Genomic DNA, 22081 nt, shown 5'->3' with positions numbered 1-22081 from the left:
AGGCTGCATTTATTTGATCGAAAATACAGTAAAACAGCAAAAAATATATATTTTTTAAAATAACTTTTTCTATTTGAATAGTTTTAGAAAAGTAATTTATTCATGTGATGGCAAAGCTGATTCAACAGTTTCAAATCATTCTAATATGCTGATTTTCTTCTCAAGAAACATTTCTCATTATTATCAATGTTGAAAACATTAATTTGTGGAAATTGTGATACTATTTTCAGGAATCTTTGATGAATAAAAAAGTAACAAAAACTGCTTATTTGAATGAAAATCTTTTGTAACCTTTTAAATGTCTTTACTGTCACTTTTGATCAATTTAATGCATCCTTACTAATAATGAGTTTTCAGACATGCTTATTCATTTGACATATGCTGCTTTTTACTTAATGGATGCAGTTTTTATAATATACATCTCATTAATGCAAATTCTGTTGTTCCCTTTAAATGCAAATGAGCTTCTGCTCGTGGCACAAAGGGGGCGGAGCTTCAGCAGCTTGCACTCACACAGACATGCACTGAAAATTTCAAAAACTTTTAGCCTTTTATGTTCAAACCAGATTTAGACAATGATGGAGAGACTCAAGAAGAAGTGACAACATGTAGAAGCAACAGGACATTTCTGAATGGTTAGTTGATGAATTTATGCAGCTGATTTGTGGTTATCTTCTAGTCATTGATTAGCATATTCTGTCATGATAATCTATAAATGGCGTTCTCGGGGGCGGGGTTTATATAAATTATAGGGTTGGTGATGTCACTAACCTGGGAGGAATGTCATGTAGTCCCCACCAGCCGTTTGTTGTAGTCCTTAAAAATCTATTTCTTTGAAAGCAAATATCTCCCTTTGCTTTGAAGTTTGAGCATTGTAACTTTGCAGATGTTGTTTATGCTCAAACAGCAACATTACACACTAACTAAAGTTAGAAAAGTGAAAAAATAATCAACCACCCCTTTAAATTGAGAACCCTTCTTTACAACTTTCTCCTTGCATTAACCCAGAACACACACATTTACTTGGCTATCTAAATAGGGACAATGCATAGACTTCTATTGTTTTTAAATGCAGCTGTTTAAAATGACTGTAACCTAACCCTAATCCACACACTAACAGAAATCTTTCTGTATTTTTAGAAAAAACTATTTACTTCATGCAGTTTTTACATATGAGAACATCACCAAAATGATGCCTTTGTCAGGTTTAGCTCACTTCTGGGCAGTGTTGGGGGAAAGCATAAGTAACGCCAGTTATGTTTAATTAAATTTCTTTTTTCAAGTAACTAGTAAAGTAATGCATTGCTTTTAAATTTAAGTTACTTTTTTAAAATAAGTAACACAAGTTACTTTGTTTTCCCATGTATTGACTGACAGCTCTCCCGTCCCCATGCTGAGTGAAATCTGTAGTAAGTGAAGAGAGGTTGTGTGCGCTGTGTAAACATGATGGGTGTTGTAGTTCTAGACTAAATGTGAGCATGCATTTACTCATCTTACTTGCACAAAAAGAAAAAGATTCAGTATTCCTCAAAATGAACAAAAACGATATTACCATTAACTGTCACGGCATCTTAAGCACAAAAAGCCATTGGCACATCAGGTTGTCATTGGCATGTGGCACTAAAACTTGTGACGTGCCGATGGATTGCGATTGTTGTGGAGCATGTCGCCGTATGTTGTGGCACCTCCAATAACCATGTCACATGACACATGTCGCTGTCTGCCGGAGCATCAGGGTATAACCATTTAGAGAAAATTTAAGAACGCATTATGAAAACTGCACCAGCCATTCAGAAGAGTGATGGACATTGACACTGGCTCTTCACAATGCAGAGTAATGTAGGTCTGTAGATATTCTATTAAACTGGATGTCTATTATAATCTGTCTAAATCAAGTCAAACACTTCAACAAAACATTCAGGCATCTCCAGAAGGAATGAATGTTCACACCATGAAAAAAAAAAAAAAAAGTTCCTATTACATAATTCCATTAAATTATAGGCGTATCTATATTTATTTAAATATAGATCTTTAAATAAATATTTATCTATATTTATTTAAAGATCAATATCAGACTCAATCAATCAATATTCAGTGGCACTCAAATGTCTATATGTTTGAAAAAAATTACAGATTTGTAAATGAGTTTCATTTATTAAAAAAAAAAAAAAAAAAAAAAAAAAAAAACTTACGGCGACATGCTCCACAACATTGTCAGTGGCACTCTCACAAGTTTTAGTGACACATGCCACTATCCGCTGGCACATGCCGCTACTGATAAAAACAGTGAAGTGCAAACTCAGAATATTATGCAAACTTTATGCAATTAAATTTTCTTTATTAACCAATGTCTTTGCTTCTGACATTCGATGACCCAATTCAACCATACTAAAAAGTGACTTTAGATAAAGATATCATTTCAATAAACATAACATTTGTGTTTCAGAATGGCAGCACAGATCAAAGGTTTGTTTGAGCGGCACCCTCTACTGTACAGGCATGCATTTGCATTTCCTGCTTATTTATTTCAAAAATATTTGTCATATATCACTTTTTTTGTCATTATTAAAAAACAAACAAGATGAGAAAAAGAAATGCAAATTTTTTTTGCTTAAAAATAAAAAATATGGTTAAGTACAGTAGGTACCTTTATTCTGATGGCAAGACATCCACTCAGGACTTTTAGGTTAGACTGCCATCTGCGGGCCTGAAACATTACACAAAGTTAGCGCAAACTTATACAAACTGTGAAAAATTCATAAAGAAATACATTAAAATGGATGTTATAATGATAAACTGGATTGTTTTTACATTTTAAATCTTCTCAATTCGCAATTTCAACAGTTTTGTGCTACTGAATTAGACTAGATTAAACTTACTATAATATAATTTTAAAACAAATTCTATTTAAATATTTTGAATGGACTTGAATAGAAAAATATGCTTTTTAGCATATGTAGTTGCTAAATATGCTAAATATCACCATCTAAAAATATGCTTTTTAGATAGTGTAGTTATAATATCTACCAGCGGGGGTTAACAAGGTCATTTAATAATAACATTTAATTAAGAGCCATATTTAATCCATCTCTATAATGGCATGACCAACAAAACAAAACAAAAAACAGACAAAGACAAAGAGAAAAGAGAAAAAGAGGAAAAAAAAGAGAAAGAAATGTTTTAGATATCAGAATGATTGCAGTTTATCTGCTTGGTTTTAACTTTAGACTGTGTACTCTGTGCATGTGACCTAGTACCAGACACGTCACAGACTCACCCACAAACTATCAGCCAATAAAATCCAGGGGTGTAACCTACTGTAAACACAAAACACACACACACACACATAGGGTTTCCATGTTTTATGGGGCCTTCCCACAGACAATGACTTTTATACTGTGCAAATTGTATATTCTATCTTCTAACCCTAACCCGTAACCTACCTATTACAGAAAACTTTCTGCATTTACATTTTCAAAAACATAATTCTGTATGATATATAAGCCATTTTCCAAAAATTTAATTTGTAATTCCAATGTCATTATACACATTTGTGTCCTCATAAACCATATATATATATAACATTTTATTATATAAACTCACACACACACACACACAATCTGAAGTCTCTGAACGTTCTGGTGAAACAAACACTGCAGTTTAGAGTAGATCAACAAACAAGAAACTACAAACATAACACTAAAGAAAACCTGCAGCAATCAAAACAAAATATTCAATACATTTTACTAAGATTTAGTGTTGACTGATGTCAAAAATACAATTTAATTAAATAAAAAACCTGTAAAAATTCATTTAAAACGAAGTCAAATAGTGAAACGTAACAAAACCACACTAAAACTCAAAACTCAATAAAACAAAAAATATGTCAATATAATGTATAATATAAATTCTTTGAATTTATATTGAACCAAATGCCCTTAGTCACTGTAATAGAGTATGTCTTTTCTGAATCAGTCCACTGTATTTGGGCCAAAATACCCCAGTACTGACACACACGCACGCACGCACGCACGCACGCACACGCACACACACACGAAGTCTCTGAACGTTCTGGTGAAACAAACAACACTGCAGTTTAGAGATGATCTACAAATCAGAAACTACAAACATAATACCAAAGAAAACCTGCTGCAATTAAAGCAAAATATTCTAAACATATTTTACTTGGATTTATTGTAATAAAAAACCTACTGGAAAAATAAACTTAAATCAAAGCCAATGAAACGTAACAAAACCACACTAAAACACAAAAATATGTAATGTATAATAAAAATTATTTAAAATACTATTGAACCAAATGCCCTTAGTCACTGTAATGGTAGAGTATGTCTTTTCTGAATCAGTCCGCTGTATTTGGGCCAAAATACCCCAGTACTGACACACACACACACACACACACACACACACACACCACTAGAAGCATCAGAGAGAAAGTGAACTGGAGAAAGTTAAACTTTTACTAGTTATTCCCACTACAGTTCAGAGACCCCATATGTGCACCATTTATAAATAGAGCACTCAGAGACGCCAAACACACAACATCCTCCTCCATCCTGACCGACACAATCTCCGCTGAACCATGAGGGTGGTGAACCTGGTATGTACCTGACATTCACACATTTACTTACATTCATGTTTCATAATCAATTTCCTCACTCCTCATGTAGGCATTATACATTAATGACTTTTGCAAGACTGAAAACTGTCAATCAAACTGTTGTTTTGAGTTGGTAGTTAAGTTGGTATCTATCTTTTAAGTCTTATTTCTAACACATAAACTTTTACTCTTAGGGTCCGGATCCTTCTCTGGCGTATCGCCCCGAATGTCACGAGAAAGACCAAACAGAATTCAGGAACTTTGAGGTACAGTGAAATTTGGAATTTGGCATATTATGAACTCATGTACATGTACAATTCCTCTTAATATGACACACTTATTTCCATTTTGATGTGTGTACATGTCTAATACAGAGTGGAGATCTCTTTGACCGTGTGTTTAATACATACAAGCAGATGCACACGTGCCAAACGCTGGACTTTGTCAAACAAAAGGTTGGTCTTTGTATGCATGTATGTACAGATAAAGCTATGAAAACCTTTTCACAATATTCAAATTTTTAAATTTGGGGTTTTCATAAACTGTAAGCCATAATCATCAAAATTATAACAAATAAAGGCGTGAAATATCTCACTTTGCATCTAGTGAGTTTCACCTGTAGTATGTCAGTTTTTGTTCTGATGCACCATGCATTTTTTAAAGTTATGTTCTGTATTAAAACCAGACACTAAATAGCAGAAAAAGAAAAAAAAAGATTCTTTAATAAATCCGATGCAACTGATACAAATAAATGCAGACACACTCAAAACTAAAATCTGTCTCCATTGAACAGTGGATATCGCAAGCTTTACTCGCATAGTAAAGTTAATTCTAGTTCAACTGGACGTGTTTCTCTGTTGAAGTTAAACTAGAATAAAACGAAGATGCTCTGTGATGACTCGGATAAATGACAACCTTCACAAACAAAACACTGAACACGGCCTCTCACCTTTAGCACCTGGATTGGGCGAATTGCAATCACTTCAGCATGACCATGATGGAAAACATCAATTCCCTGGACGAGCTTGTTGACGAATCCGACCCTGACGTCGACTTCCCGAACTCTTTCCATGCTTTCCAGACCGCCGAGGGAATTCGCAAAGAGCATCCTGATAAAGGTGAGGAGTCAGCAGGGACAAAGGTCACAGGAGTCACTTACATTGTACTTAGATAAGATGGTGTTTTACAAAAACACGTGGCTAAGCTTGTTTTTGTCCAGTTTCTGATTAATATGTCCATACCTGCTGGGCTTCCTTTCAGGACTGAAATCCATATCTAAATGTGAAAGTTCATTGTGGAGATTTTAAAATACAACATTGCAACTGAATTTAAAAGCACGCATCTCATTTTTTACCTGTCTCCAGATTGGTTCCAGCTAGTTGGTCTGATCCATGACATTGGAAAAATCATGGCACTGTATGGGGAGCCACAGGTGAGAGACAAATGCATCCAAACACAGTCTAAAACCCTTCGGCGGTCACATGGGCTAAATGATAAACAATCAGAAGGCTGCTCTGTGTGTTTCAGTGGGCCGTAGTTGGAGACACATTCCCAGTGGGATGCAAGTTCCAGAATTCAATAGTGTTCAGAAACTCGACATTTGAAGGCAATCCGGATGTGAAGAACCCAACACTCAAGTACAGCAACACACCTTTCAAAACACAAATACACTTATCTTCTAAATATCAAAACGGCTTTCCTGATCAGTGATATTACAGTTTAATTTAGATATTATAGTGTTTGACAGTAACATTTTCTTATGCATGGTTTTATTTTAGTTTTGTATGTATTTTTTCTTTGAATATATCTTTAGAAATTATTTTTTTATATATAAATAAATGTGTTGCATATTTATATTTTATATTTATTTAGTTTATTCTAAACATTTCTATTTAGCTTTCATTTAAATTTTGGTCAATTTAGTACATTTCTAATGTTCATACGTTTTTTAAGTTACATTTTTCTCATCTAAATAATTATATTTTATTTCAGATTTAATGAATTTAAATGATTTTAAAAAGTGTTAGTTAACAATAACAGCATTGTTCCTGAATATACACAAACTATTATAACATGGTTAAGGAATAACGGTCGCTTCATGTGGTTTCAAACGTGTGACTTTTGTCCATGGAGCACAAAAGGAGAAGTTTTGAAGAATGCCCCCACACTTCTCAATAAGACTTTTATGGTGCTTTAGTGTTCCTCAAAAGAAAGTCATACAGGTTTGGAAAAGCATGAGAGTAACTTCTTTCACTTTAACGGTTAGTAAAGTTACTAATGGTATCCTAGTCAACATAGAAATAAAATGTTCATTGCATTCTTTAGCATTCCACCTGATGTGTTTGCTTCTCTTAATGCAGCACAGAATTTGGGATCTATAAACCTCAATGTGGGCTTGATGATGTCCTGATGTCTTGGGGACATGATGGTGAGTGATTTGAAGGATCTTTACACAACACTATCATGATTTTGCATCCAATGTCTCATTGCGAAACGTTCACCGTTCAGACATTTGAGGTTTGAGTTGTTCCGTTTTATTCAGAAAATACACATTAAATTGATCAAAAGTGACCGTAAAGACCAGGGGCGTGAAAAGATGTCAATACCGGCTTGTAAAAGCCAATGAACAATGTAAAAGCCAGGCTAAATCGCTTATTATTGAGAAAGCAACGATGCATCTTATATTTTTCTAACTCTAAACAATCGGACATTGTTTGGGATCAGCTGATAATCACTTCCTTTGATTTGATAAGTCTCAACTAGTGTGAAATAATAACGTGAGTACAAGGTGGCATTATTTAAACTACTTTTTGAAATAACTCACGATCAAACAGTAGCTCTCCTTCTACACACTTCTGAAGTCTTCCCTCTCCTCTTTAAAACTCCAGGTGAAGGGTTGCCAGGTATTACAAAAAACAGCAAAACAAGCCCCTTAAAAACACAAAAATAAGACATGGCAAAACTGTACCAGGGGAACAGTTGATGAATATGAATGATATACCTAGTATTACCAAGGCACTCTGACACAACACTGCACGTTAATCCTTTAAATTCATAATTTTATTTCCCTTTATATTTTCTGTTTCATTTTGATCAAATAGAATAAAAATCAAATTTTAAAATCAAAACTAATATTAAAACTACAAATATATAAAATAGAAATTCGATTCAAAATCGAGAATGGATTTTTAAACCATGACCCCAAGAATCATTTTGAATCAAATCGTGAGGTTCCAAAAGACTTTATATTCATAAAAAAAAAAAAGAATCCTGATGGAAAAAGGGTTTTTTTTTCAGGATGTTTTCAACAATTATAATACTAAGAAATGTTTCTTGAGCAGCAAATCAGCGTATTACAATAGTTTCTGAAGGATCATGTGACCCTGAAGACTCAGCTTTGCATCACAGGAATAAATTACAATTTAAAATAAATTGTAACAGAAAACAGTTAATATAAAGAAAAATTATTTATCACAATATTAGTGTATTTTTGATCAAATAAAGTTGCCTCGGTGAGCATAAGAGACATTTCAATATGAAATAAAAAATTCTTACTGACCCCAAACTGAACGGTACTGTATTTGCTGCTGAAGTGAATAAGTGGAACTTCTTCTTGCACTGTTCTAGAGTATCTGTACCAGGTAATGAAGTTCAACAAATGCACCATCCCTGAGGAGGTAAAGTCACACAGCTCACCTGAAAAGCAAACAAATCTAGCACACACACAAACAATATGATGTCATTTACACTTTTATAAGATACTTTTGTCCATTTAACACTCCCAAATTCCTTCAGGGTCTTTACATGATCCGCTTCCACTCCTTCTACCCCTGGCACTCAAACGGAGACTACATGCACTTATGCAACGAGAAAGACCTGCAGATGCTTCCCTGGGTCAAAGAGTTTAAGTATGTTATCAGTTTCTCAATAAGAGTATCTCTTCTGTGATTCCATTTAATCAGTTGTGTGACTCGCATATTGAAGATCCGACCTCACGCTGTGAGTTTCTACAGGTGGATCAATAACATGCGTCTGTTTGTCTTTCCTCTTGACAGCAAGTTTGATTTGTATACCAAGAGCACTGAACTACCGGACGTGGAGAGTCTGAGGCCGTATTATCAGTCTCTCATTGATAAGTATTGCCCTGGTGTACTGCAGTGGTGAATGTGTACCATAATTCTACATAATTCTAGAGACTGAATAGTGGACTCTTTTGACTTCCGCCAACTAGCAACCACACCTGACACCTTGGAAGCTTCTTTAGAAAATGTCAAATAAAATATATAAAAAAAAAAATCTTATATTATCTTTGCTTTACCAACAACATGAAAGACAAATATATTATTAATATCCTATTATCTTATGCATTCATTGTTTTCACTATATTATAATTAATCATGTATTCATATAGATTGAAGATAAACATTTATTGTGAGGCTATATCTCTTTGGAAATTATGGCACTTGTGCCAGTGTATATTTTTCTAGGTTTATTAAATATACAAAACATTAAAGCAGAGATTTTTTTGTGTGTGTGCATCTCAGTCATATTAAGAATAATCATGTATTCATATAGATTGAAGATAAAATTTAATTGTGAAGCTGTATTTCTTTGGAAATAATGGCACTTGTGCCAGTGTACATTTTTCTAAGTTTATTAAATACAATACAAAACAGTAAAGCAGAGTGTTTTTAGTGTGTGTGTGTGTGTGTGTGTGTGTGTGTGTATGTATATGCATCTTCAGTCATATTAACAATAAACATGCAATATTTTAACAACATCAGTGGTAAAAAAAAAAAAAGCATGTCATGAACAATACACAAATATTACAGACTATAACCAGTTACAGCCCGATAAACAATTTTAGGTCATAGAACACTAAAAATACAAGATAACAGTCCAAGGGAAAAAATATTTAAGCATCTCTATATTATTCAAGAAAATTTAATTTAAATATTTTCTGATACCTAGATTTCTGTGATACTTTTGGTATACCATAAGGCACAGCACATACTGGGCTTCATTCATAAAACATGAGCAGAATAAAGGAATGTCTGTGCAAATTGTTCATGAAAGTGCTGGTTGGCATTTCGATGCATTCAATTCAATGCAAGAATGCTTTTACAAACACAAATTCCACTCCTCCGCTTAATGAGGCCCAGTATGTGCATTTGAATGTACAGTTTGCTTGTTTTTTTACAGTTATTTTTAGGTCTCATGATGGAAGACATCCTGGGTTTTTTACTTAACATGATATCATTTAGGGTGTAGGCAGTTAGTGCACACTCGGGGAAACAATAACCTACCTTGTTTTGCATTTACCGGTCAGACCAACAACAAAAATCCCTCATTTGCCAGTGTGGTCCTCCTATCAGGATTAGTTTAACTAAACGTGCAGGAAAATCCAGGACACTACTGGGATACATGAAAGGTTCACTACTCTGTTTTCACAGGCATTTTTGAGAGATGTAGACAGATAAATATTCATGTTTTGGCACAATGAAGGTGTAAATGCTGATGTTTTGGGGTAGATGTCATTACCCTGAGCTGGTATTAAAAAGTCCAGATTCATTTAAAGCCACAGGAGATCATTTGCTAAAACTTCACTTCCTTTTCCTGAGGCTGTCCTCTTCCGTTTCCTCTGCACTCACTTCCTCTTCAATTTCTCCTTCCTGTTCCTCTTCACTTGTTGCATCTTTATCCTGCTCCTTTCCATCTTCCTCTGCATCATCTTTTGTAACCCCTTCTTTCTCCTCCTCCTCCTCCTCGTGTTTCTTCTCGTTCTTTTCCGCCACATTGGAGCATGTCCGTCCTGCGGCCGGTTTGTCTGTGTGTTGGTTCTGGAGCGATTCATGTTGGCGATGATGTGCACGTGATCGCAGAGAGTTGAGGAGACACACGGTCGCTGCAGAGCTGAAGAGAGTCCACAGCAGAAGATGAGCTGGCATCTCACGGGCATGTTCACCAACATATCGCAATAACCGCGGCAGCCAAGCATTCGAGCTGCGCCTCGGAGGAGCCTTATCCTGACGGGAAAAATGGGAAGAGGGTTTCAAATGACCAGATCAAGAGATGGCATTTAAAATGGAAAAATCTTTCCCCACCACTGACGTGTTTTTCCCAGCAATCCATGTTTTCACTGTTATATGTTAGGGGGCGCTATTATAATAATACGTTTTATTTATATAGCGGCTTTCCAGGGCTCAAGGAAGCTTTACAATAAACAAGCAACAATAAAGGCAATTGACAAAGACAGCAGACTAAACAACAGTAGGTAGATGAGTGCAAGTACAGCAAATGAGAATTAGGTAGATGGGGCGGCACCCAGCAGAATACAAATCAGATATAATAAAAAAAAGTAGTACAACTTAAGAATTATGACATTCAGAAAATAGGTGAGTTTTGAGCATGGATTTGAATTCAGAAATAGTGTTAACAGAACAGAGTGATAGGGGGAGAGAGTTCCACATTTTGGGTGCAACGACACTGAATGATCTGCCCCCCATTGAAGCAAGGCGATGCCGAGGGACGACGAGAAGGCTAGAGTCAGAGGATCGTAAAGTGCGAGTCGGGGTGTAGGGGAGGAGCAGGTTACAGAGATAGGGGGGGAGCCAAGCCGTGCAGAGATTTAAAAGTGAGAAGGAGAATTTTGAATTGAATACGGTAAGCCACAGGAAGCCAGTGAAGATCATGCAAAATTGGGGTGATATGTGCAGAGCGCTTGGTGTGGGTGAGTATTCTGGCAGCAGAGTTTTGAATGTATTGCAATTTGGAAATGGAGCTAGCAGATAGGCCAATGAAAAGTGCATTGTAGTAATCAAGACGTGATGTGACAAATGCATGGATGACAGTTTCAGCGTCTGAGATACTGATGAAGGGACGGAGCTGAGTGATGCAACGTAGATGAAAGAATGCTGATTTAGTGATAGAATTAATGTGAGAATGGAAAGATAGAGGAGTCAAAGATTACACCAAGATTTTTAACAGTACTAGATGGTTTGATATGAGAGCCAGCGATCTCACAGGTGAAGTTGGTAGGAATTTTGTTAGTGAGTGACGAATGTCCGGTGAAAATAATTGTTTTGTCCATGTTAAGTTTTAGAAAATTTGAATGAAGCCAATCTTTTATTTCATGCACACAAACAGAGTTTGTCAGTTGTGATAGATATATAATTGAATATCGTCAGCGTAAAAATTATAATTAAAACCATGACAGCGGAGGATCTGACCAAGAGGTATTATATAAATTATGAATAATAAAAGGCCCTAGAACGGATCCCTGGGGGACACCTTGCTTCAGGGGGACAGTAGGTGAGCGAAAATCTTGAAATGAAATGTAGAACTGTCTGTTAGTTTAGCTATGCATCTTATGAAATAGTACAGATGCTCCGGATCCAAAAACAAGCGAAGAAGAAGCAGAAACAAGAGATAGAAAATTGCTTACACACATGTAAGCGAACACAATCAAGCATTCAACAGCATATAAATCAAAACTGCCTAATGTAAAAATGAAATGTCAACCCAGGAAGAGGTGTAGGCCTGTGTAAGCTTTATAGACATGAGCTACTCGATACATTGCATGTTCAGAAATTCATACAACAAAATATCTCTACAAAAATAACAGACACGTAGTGTCTCTTGATGTCAACTATAAAATAGGTCTCTATGTATCTAAGCTTTCTATAAGCTCATTTAAAATTAGGGCTGCACAATTTAGAAAAAAAATAAGTGTGATTTTTCTGAAAAAAATTGCTATTTAAATGCTCCATGTTTGCTGTGTTTGTAGGGCTGCACAATTTGGCCAAATAATTGTAAATATGATGGTTCAATAATATTATTATTATTATTATTTTTTTTTATATATATATTTTTATATTTGGTAATATAATAATAAAACTAAAATTCCAATATTAATATTTATGGTTTGATTTTATTTTCCCAAATCAAACTCTAGAAAAACACCAAAAGCTTCTCTTTTGTTGGCAAAAAGCTGCAGACGTTCGTTCATGCGTGTAAACAAACATAGTGCTGCACTTCACTCTGAAAAATATATTTATGCATACATTTATTTATTTACCATTTGATAATCAAACTAAGCCATATCGAGTTTTCAGTTTTATTTGGAATAATTGTGCAGCTCTAAAGAAAGATTCTTGTTTTTCTAAATCAAACTACTCGGATAACAGACAGTGAACTTTAGGTCTGTTTGATCTTGCCCTGTGAGGTTATAGTTGAAATCAATGTTCAAAATGTGTCCTGATTCAGACTCGTTTCTTACCTTCAAACCATGTTGAACCAGCATCTGTTCGAGGTAAGAGTCACCAAGGTACACTACAGGATAGAACTCTTCCACGTACACCCGTCTCCACCATCGCTCGGGATATGAACTAAACGCACACAAGCAAAACAAGACATTAAAAGTCATAAAAATGTCATTTTTAACATGCCTTTGACAATTTATAGATCATTTATAATTTGCGTGCGCTCACCCGTCAGCTTTCGGCTCGCTGAACCAGTATTTGTAGCGGTGAGCTCTAAGGTACGCAGGAGGCTGTTTGCTGAACGGATACTGAGACTCATCTGTCTGAATGAGCTTGACCACTGCACAACACACACACAGAACAGTACAGTACAAAACACTGAATTCAGCACTGCTTCTTGCTCAGACTAATGCACTGGATGCCTTTAAATCTCACACATGCACAAGTGAAACCTTACCATCGCGTTTGCCCTGTAGGAGTCTGTGTAGGAGGCTGCTGAACCAGGGGCTCTGTGTCTGCGGCCCCAGAGCAGCAAACCACATCTGCCAGTCCAGCCTGGGCTGGTGCGGAGCCACCACAGGGGGCGCTGTGCTCGTGTTCCCCGGCTTATACATGAACTCGATCTCCTGCAATCATTTATTAATAATAGTATAAAAATGTAGATCAACAATCGTTTTGGATTCAGAATCGGATCATGAGCTGCCTAAAGATTCCCACCCCTAAATGGAAAATTTACTTCTGAAAGTTTGAGACTGCCTGTCGCACAGAACTTCACCTTTAAAATCCGGGTTAGATTCAATGTGTGAACCTACAACTTTTTTATTACAAGCCCATATTTCATTTTTTGTAAAGTCCATCCTTCAAATACAAAACAGTGCTGTAATTCAAACACTAAGCACTTCCTGAAATACTCGTAAACTGACCGTCCATGTGTTGCGATCCATGCTGCCCTCAATGACCACCTCTGGACGACCTCCGACCCCGGTCATTCTCCGGAACAATCCATATGAGTTGACCAGCTGGTAACGGTCAGTCATTTCAAACGCTGTCCGGATCCCAGGCCAAAGATTACTGTTGGCATCATACTCAAAGTAGGTGTAGGGAACCTGCACACATTCTTCATTATTAGCCTCATTTTTACATACCGTAGCTTAAAGGGACAGTGCATCTAAGTACACAAGTTGTTGTGTGTATTGTGAATGTCAGAATGAGATTGATAGAACAGTGCAGAAGGCACTTTTGATTTTTGGTTATAAATTACTTACATTTTATTCAATTCACCACAAAAGCTATCAAACTCTTTGATAAGACTTGAAACATAGAATACAAGATGTATGGACTACTTTTATGGTCCATTTTGTTGTTAATTTTTAGAGCATGCAGTAGCATGCAGGTGACAATATGTATATATATTAGAGTGCCTATTAGGGTATATTAGATGTATATATAATAGTTTTTTCTATTTTTAATCCTCTCATCCCCCAAATGTGTTAGTAATGTGAAAAGAAAAAAGCTGACAAAATTTGGATGTATTCTAATGATTATTACTGGTAGCTCAACGCGGACAAAGTTTTACATTATGCAACATTTTCCGATACTATCATGTAATATTACCTTTGACATCACAAATCAGAATATTGCAAAAATCCTCAAAAAGTAGACAAAACAGTTACTTCAGCAGTTAATAATCAACAGTTCAGCACAATCAGTTGAACACAAACGATGTCAAATAGTGACCAAAATGTCAGCAATTAATATCTGCAGATGTGGATGTTGCGGCAGCAACACAGATTTTCTGTGCGAAAATCAAGATAAAAGTTTTGTGAAGGTTCCAAAACAAAATCACCCATACCTTAAAATCCCTGTAATAACACCAAGTCAAAACCAAAATATCTATAGGAAAAATATATATTCAACTTTTTCCCCCCATGATACCACAACATCCATGAAACAGACAGCCTATATTAAAGGTCCCATAGCATAAAAATGTCACTTTATGAGTTTTTTTTAAACATTAATATGAGTTCCCCTAGCCTAGACATTTTGATAGGTGTAAACCAATCCTGCTCTGCTTTTGAGAAAATGAAAGCTCAGACGGGCCAATCTGGAATCTTCCCTAGCCTATATGTCGTCATACGGGGAAAGGTTACCTCCCCTTTCTCTGCTTTGCCCGCAAAGAGAATTTGTCCCGCCCATGAGAAAATGAGCAACGCGAGCGCGATATTGTTTTTTTCCTCGAGAGACATCAGGCTTGCAAACGAGCGAAACATGACAGTTGCTCAGTGTTTGGATGTACAAATGAACAAGTATTTTTTTTAGTTCCTTCACCCGAGCCTCTGAAGAACCAGTGGGTAATGTGAATTTCTGATGTGTAATTGTTCAAGTTCAGACAGATAATCTTTCTCTCAAAATCGTTCAATACTGTTTATGCAGCAGTAAATCAAGCCAGTGACTAAAAAAATCAATTTCACATCGTTTCTCTTAGTAGGATGAAAATAATCTTATTTCAACTGTGATTAAGTATATACAAGCGATCACAGAACAATCCCCTTCTAATCGCCTAAGCTGTCAATCACACAGCGCGAGTTTATCTGGACACTTGCCAAAACTCATTATGAAATCAATGACGCTGTTACACTGCACAACAAAGCTCTTACTGTATTTACCTCATGTTTGCATTGGTGAAAGCAAAAGTGAGAGTGCAGAAACTGCGTTGCAATGATAAGATCTTCATTCACGCGATCATTAGAATGTCCTCTGCTTGCTCAACGCTCATCACTGCAACCTTTTATGTGAAGGGAATAGATCTAGGGCTGTGAAACGATTAATCACGAATAATCGCATCCAAAATAAAAGTTTGTGTTTACATAATATATGTGTGTACTGTGTAGAATTATTTTGTATATATAAATACACACACATGCATGTATATATTTAAGAAAAATTTGCTATTTATATATAAAATATTTCTATTTATATATAATATAAATTATATACAAATATATGCAGTAGATAAATGGAAATATTTCTCAAATAGATACATGCATGTGTGTATTTTCTATATACAAAATAATTATACACAGTACACACACATATATTATGTAAACAAACTTTTATTTTGGATGCGATTAATCGTTTCACAGCCCTAAATAGATCTAAATACTTTAAAAACTTCTCACGATTAGTTAATCTCGATAGCTAGTAAAAATGTATAATAGCTGTAATAGTAAAAGTTTTCGAGAGAGTTCCACATGTAATGCTGGCTATTTCATATGCAAGCATGTCAGCCAATCACAGTGGCCGTTTACACTGAATCTCACAGCAGACACGCCCCTTCAAACAGAGCGTTCAAATTAGAGGCTAAAATCAGGCTAGGAAAAATTACTTATTTCTAAATTATGAAAAAATTTTAACTAAACAAAAAAACATACTAACAATATAAGGGCACCCCAGAAAACATTATAAAATATAAAAAAAAATCCATGCCATGGGACCTTTAAGACCTACTGTTCCACACGAGATGTGTATGAATATTCAAAGTTGGTGTACTGCGCTTTACAGCGATACCAAACTTGCATGAGAAGTGAGCAGAAAAGGCACTCCTCTCATAAAACGTACAAATAAAGATACTTTTAGATATTTAATTGCTATTTGGAGCATTGAGATCACTAGATGAAGGCTTCATGAACTTGTTTTTATGAAAACCTCCAATTTCACCAAAATGTACATATTTCCTGTATTCCTTGCCTGTAGGTCGTAAGTAGCCCATGCACATTCAGACAAATTTTGCCAGCATGGGTCACATATATAAATATAAACTTTTTTTCTTTTTTTTTTAGTTTTACTTTTTTAGTTTCTCATTTTCATTCAGTGTAAGTGAAAATATTAAAATTACTAAAACCTAATGTAAATTTAAAAAATATAAAAAATTAAATAGACATTTAAAAAAACTAATTTGGAAAACATAAAACGAACTCAAAATATAAATACTATCATACTACAGGTGAAACTCGAAAAATGTGAATATCATGCAAAAGTTAATTTCTTTCAGTAACTCAACTTAAAAGGTGAACCTAATATATTATATAGACTCATTACATGCAAAGTGAGATATTTCAAGCCTTTATTTGTTATTATGGCTTACAGCTTATGAAAACCCCAAATTCAAAATTATAATATCGTGAAAAGGTTTTCATAAGCTGTAAGCCATAATCATCAAAATTATAACCCTAACCCTAATGAGTCTATATAATAAGTTTCACCTTTTAAGTTGAATTACTGAAATAAATGAACTTTTACACGATATTCTAATTTTTCGAGTTTCACCTGTATATTAATGATACTAAAATAACACTGACAGGAAGTTTACTAACCAGACTGATGGCAAACATTGAGACAGCAGCCGCAGCCATCACTGCCCACTGGATTGTGCTCCAGAGACGCCACAACACACCCCTCACACAAGCACATCTGGAACATATGCACACCCAACAAGCAATCAAAAACATTTGTTCTACCAGAACGCCATCTAATGGACATACTGAGCCAACAAACCATAGGTGAACTATCCCGTAACACTCACTTAAACATGGCAGTGATGATCTCCCACGCGAGACACAGCACACCAATCCAGATACTGGGCACCGTGACAGTCTTCAGAAAGCCATTGAACTCAAAATAAGTAAAGGCTGAGAAACAGGAACACAGAGAGCGATAAATCACACTGAACGATAACTGACCACATTAAGACATCGTTGAGAGCTTCACCTGTTTTGGAGGACACTCTTTTCTTTTCCCAGTCCACCTGCAGGTCAAAGTATTGGACTATCCAGTAGCCAAGCAGGGCGTAAACACTGACCTCTAACATTACAGCCAGTCCAGAGAATAGATTCTGTAACGATGCTGAAAAAAACACAAGTTTCCACAAATATATACTGTATAATGTAGGCCTATATTAAATAAGAGCAGCAAATCAGCATATTATAATGATTTCTGAAGAACCATGTGACACTGAAGACTGGAGTAATGATGCTGAAACAATAAATTACATTTAAAATATATTCAAACAGCAGTTAATGTAATCATTTCACAATATTACTGTTTTTACTGTATTTTTTAACAAATAAATGCAGCTTTGGTGAGCATAAGAGCTCAATGTTAATGTAATGTACATTTGTCCATACTGCTTTCGGTCTTCAGCGTGGGTCTGCAGAGCCAGAAGTTTACATGTTGGTCATCCAACAGCGACAGGCACAGGGTGATAGTGAGAATATTAAAGAAGTTATAATTCCCAGACAGGATGATAAACACCTGAAGCAGGACCTGTATGTAACACACAAAGACGTCACAAAAATGCACAAACTTGTAGCAACTTCTCCATTTCTGATCACACACATGCATACACTCTCACCTGCATGTAGAAGGCGGTGAGTCTGTGTCTTCGTATGGGGCTGAAGAAAAGGAAAGGAACTGCCATCTCGATAACAAAGGCACCCACCACACTGAGTTTCTGGAACCACACCGGCAGCTGATGAGCAAACCAGGCCAGCTGGGTCGGTATACACTGGGTCTCATAGTGATAGGTCAAAGCTGATGAGAGAACAACAGAACACGTGTATGACACACTGTTAGTTTAGTATCACTGAGATATTATTATAGTTTTTATTGATTTAACAGAGGCCAGCTAGTGAGATAAACCTCACTCCTCTGATACCAAGGCGCACTAGCACACCACAATTTAACCCCTCATGTCCGACTCGCCCGTGTCTCTGTGCGGGCCTCGAACCCGGGTCACCGGCATGGGAGGCAGGCGCACTAACAAGCGGACGCTAAAGACTCTAACGCCAGTCGCTAATGCGCCTCTTGGGATCAGGGGAGTGAGGTTTACCTGCACAGCTCTCACTAGCTGTGAATCTGCTTTTATTTTTATGTTGTCCATTTTCATTTTTGCAATTTTGTCATTTTTATAAGCTTTTTAAAAATGTCTACACAGTTTTTATTTTTATTTTTATAAAAAAAAATGTATGGTTTTAGTTTTAGTTAACTATAATAACCCTGGTACGACACTGAATTTAAATTAATAATATGATTTGTAATTTATTTTCAGACATAAAAGGAGCAGTGTCAAAACTTCCATGTGATTTAGTGCTTATCAAACTAAAATTTGGAGTGAATGTAGAAAAATTTATAAACTACAGCTTATGATTGGAGTGGAATGCTAAAATGCTGCTTTTTTTTACAATAAGAAAACAAACATTGATAAAAAAACATTAAAAAAAACATATTAGTTTACTTTAAATTCATAAAATAAACAAAACAATTAATTATTTATTACAGTGGAAAGGAAACCTTAAGCAATCATTTTTTAAAATAATTCCCCCCCCCATTTAGTTTACAAAAAAAACCTTCACACTAGTGACATTTTTTCACAAATAGTACTAGATATAGCTTTATCATACAACTATAATTTGTTTATTTTCAGTCTCTCTGAAAAGCCTGCGTCAAACTGTGTTGTTTAAAAATTAATCCGCAGTAAAATGAAGCAAGCAAACAAACAAACAAACAAAGTGTCTTACTGACGTGATCTAGAACTTCGTTAAATTCATCCAAAGTCAATTTACACTTTCTTAATGTTAGGATCACAAGGGAAGTAATGCAAAGACTGTTTTTCCACAACTTGGCACTTTAAAACGTCTTGTAATCCTCAGAGGCATCTCTTAACTTTTTGTTGCTGGAGTAATCCTGTGTTTGTGTACGTCTCGTATTCACTACTACATGACATGTGCAAATCAGTGGGTGGGGCTAAAGAGGCAAAGATGTAGAAGTAGGCGTTGATCTTCTGCAGAGGCGGTATTTTGTCACACTGTTATATCATAATGTAACAAAATCTAAAATTAGTTTTTTAGGGGAGCTTGGTTTCAATAAAAGTTGTTTTTGGACTAACGAGGAAGTTTTGAGTTCTGAAACTAACAGGATATTTTTATAGTACAATGGCCTCTTAAGTCAAAAGATCAAGGAAAATTAGATTTCTCAATTCACGAGCCCTTTCATTCTTAACAGTTCAATAAAATAATGAGTTAGAAGAACAAACCATAGATTTGTTGGTCACAAAAGAAATTCAAAAGAAGAGCACTGCATTGTGGGACACTGTATCTCAAGTGGTGCACCATTCTGATTATATTCCAGTAGCAACACAAGAACATGTAGGCACAAATACATATATATTCGACAGTTCCTCACCTGTCAGGCCCCACCAAGTGGGGCAGCGGCTGGTCAGTTTGACGACACCCGACGCAAACATCAGCCGAAACAACAGCCAGCGCACCAGCCAGAAAGTCACATTATCATGGAGGCACACCTTTGAAGACCAGGGCATTTTCATGGGAGCGACGAGAATGGCCAAGAAGCCCGTCTCCAACAAGAGGTTATCCCTGAGAACAAGATAAGAAATGAGAGAGACACGTAACCAAATTCTGATGTGCTGCTGAGGTCATTTCACATGTGTTATGAAAGCAGATCAACAGATGTGTGACTACAATAAATAATACTCTCAAGGTCAAGATTTCAAGGCTGTACAGAGTTAAACAAAGCCAAAGACGGTTACATAAAAGGTCCAATTTAAGCAACAAGAACATTTGAGAATCAATATAACATCAAGTGGTGTACAAGCAACAAACACTGACAAAAAGTCTCATACTCACCACTGAAAGTATAAGAATACCTGGCCCACCTAAAAACAACAAGCACATTTCAGTACTTTATACTTCACCTTCTAAAATGTATTATTTTTATTATCACGGTATTCGTGACCGATATGGGTTTTTAGGAAAATGGCCGACAGCAGGTTGGAGATTTGCAGTTGTTAAATTATATAATATAGCATTATATCAGCCATAGGTCACCCTGTTCTCTATACATCACATCAGCCATTGAAAAACCCACATTGGTCAGTCAGTAGTAGAATCCGATTGTGAAATAAGTTTGAACCTGGTAGAGAGACAGATAGAGTATCCAGAGCACCAGGAAAACTCTGCAATCTCTGAGCGGCGGTAAAGCCAGAGTCATTAAACTGAGCAGAGCTCCGGTCAGACTGAACAGCTCCATGCACTGCTGCGTGTCCAAACCCAGACGAGGACCGAACCACAGCAGGGTGGGAGAATCCTTCAGCTGCTCCACAACACTCTTCCCAGACACTCGCAGCTGCCACCGTGCTGGCAGCAATCCCTCATTTCCATACAGACCTAAAGAAAGAGAGAGTTCACATGGGCAATGCTAAAATATTTGCTCCAGAATCTGAAATTTACTTTGGATTTTTTTCTTTTTTCAGAATCCAAATCCTAGACTTTCAATGTGGTCTAAACCAAATCGGGCCCCATTGGGTACTGAATTATCACCATATTCTAATACCATGGTATTGTCATGTACATGTCCAGAAACATATGCTGCTAATACTATTACTATGATACTTTTAGTTAAATAGACAAAATTTTGTGCAATACATTTCCCTTTGAGTGAAAGTATGGCTGTAATATTCAGACTTCAGGCCAGGCATCAACATGATTATCTGAGATGTTCTGCACAAACAGTTCGACCAGACCCATGATGGGCCCTTTAAAATATTTTCATCTCTACTGTGCAAAAGCATTGGAATAAACAACCTGGAGATTTGGACAAACGATTACCTACTGTAATATATTAGTATGTTCATTAAAAATGCATGCCTAAAATACTTATTGCATGCGTCACAGATAAACTCTTAGTTAGTTTAATGCATCCAAGTTGAACTAAAAATCTTCTCAAACTCACCTGGAATCTGCACGTAAAGAGACGCAAAGGCAAACAAATAAATAGCAGAAAGGCACCACAGGAACATGTGCCTCGGCAGTCTTATATCTCCCATTTTTGTATAATAAACTCCTACAGGAAACAGATGGGGTAGGATGTCCTCAATATGGAGATCAGGAAGGTTTGAATGCAGCAGAGGACTGAGCGACACACACACACGTCTGACGTGCAGGAAGGAACCCAGAGAAGCGCGCTGGCATTTTTTTTTTTTGCCAACGAATCCAAGTACACCTGGCTGCAGCCTGCAGATCGGGGCGGGGCTGCACTGGGGCGGACGCTTGTCATTGGTTAGTGGTAAAGTGATGACGTCAATCGAGGCGGGGGCTGCACGCCCGTAACGCTTCTCATTGGTAGTGGC

General features: G+C 36.3%; 2 protein-coding genes across 3 annotated transcripts; one reads left to right on the top strand and one right to left on the bottom strand.

Annotated features, from left to right (window-relative positions):
• The first annotated feature begins 4516 nt into the window (after nt 1–4516).
• miox (myo-inositol oxygenase) lies at nt 4517–9298 on the top strand. The gene is made up of 10 exons (XM_079621720.1): nt 4517–4618; nt 4813–4884; nt 4993–5073; nt 5574–5736; nt 5983–6050; nt 6146–6255; nt 6979–7046; nt 8246–8295; nt 8414–8526; nt 8674–9298. Exons 1-10 carry the CDS (start codon nt 4601–4603, stop codon nt 8780–8782), a joined length of 852 nt encoding a protein of 283 aa, XP_079477846.1. The 5' UTR covers nt 4517–4600; the 3' UTR covers nt 8783–9298.
• On the bottom strand, nt 9192–21981 carry lmf2a (lipase maturation factor 2a). Of its 2 annotated transcripts, none has more exons than XM_079621718.1 (14): nt 21685–21981; nt 20866–21119; nt 20580–20608; nt 20119–20309; nt 18290–18468; nt 18051–18201; nt 17647–17781; nt 17462–17567; nt 17253–17349; nt 13803–13985; nt 13337–13505; nt 13108–13219; nt 12897–13005; nt 9192–10644 (listed from the first exon to the last, which is right to left on the bottom strand). In XM_079621718.1, exons 1-14 carry the CDS (start codon nt 21776–21778, stop codon nt 10222–10224), a joined length of 2232 nt encoding a protein of 743 aa, XP_079477844.1. In that variant the 5' UTR covers nt 21779–21981; the 3' UTR covers nt 9192–10221. The 2 variants fall into 2 exon arrangements, with proteins under 2 accessions (XP_079477844.1, XP_079477845.1); XM_079621719.1 differs by having other exon boundaries at nt 18063–18201.
• Nucleotides 21982–22081: the final 100 nt, after the last annotated feature.

Source organism: Phoxinus phoxinus (assembly GCF_949152265.1).
Source record: "Phoxinus phoxinus genome assembly, chromosome: 8".
Lineage (NCBI taxonomy): Eukaryota > Metazoa > Chordata > Actinopteri > Cypriniformes > Leuciscidae > Phoxinus > Phoxinus phoxinus.
This window is presented reverse-complemented; position numbering and strand designations above follow the sequence as displayed.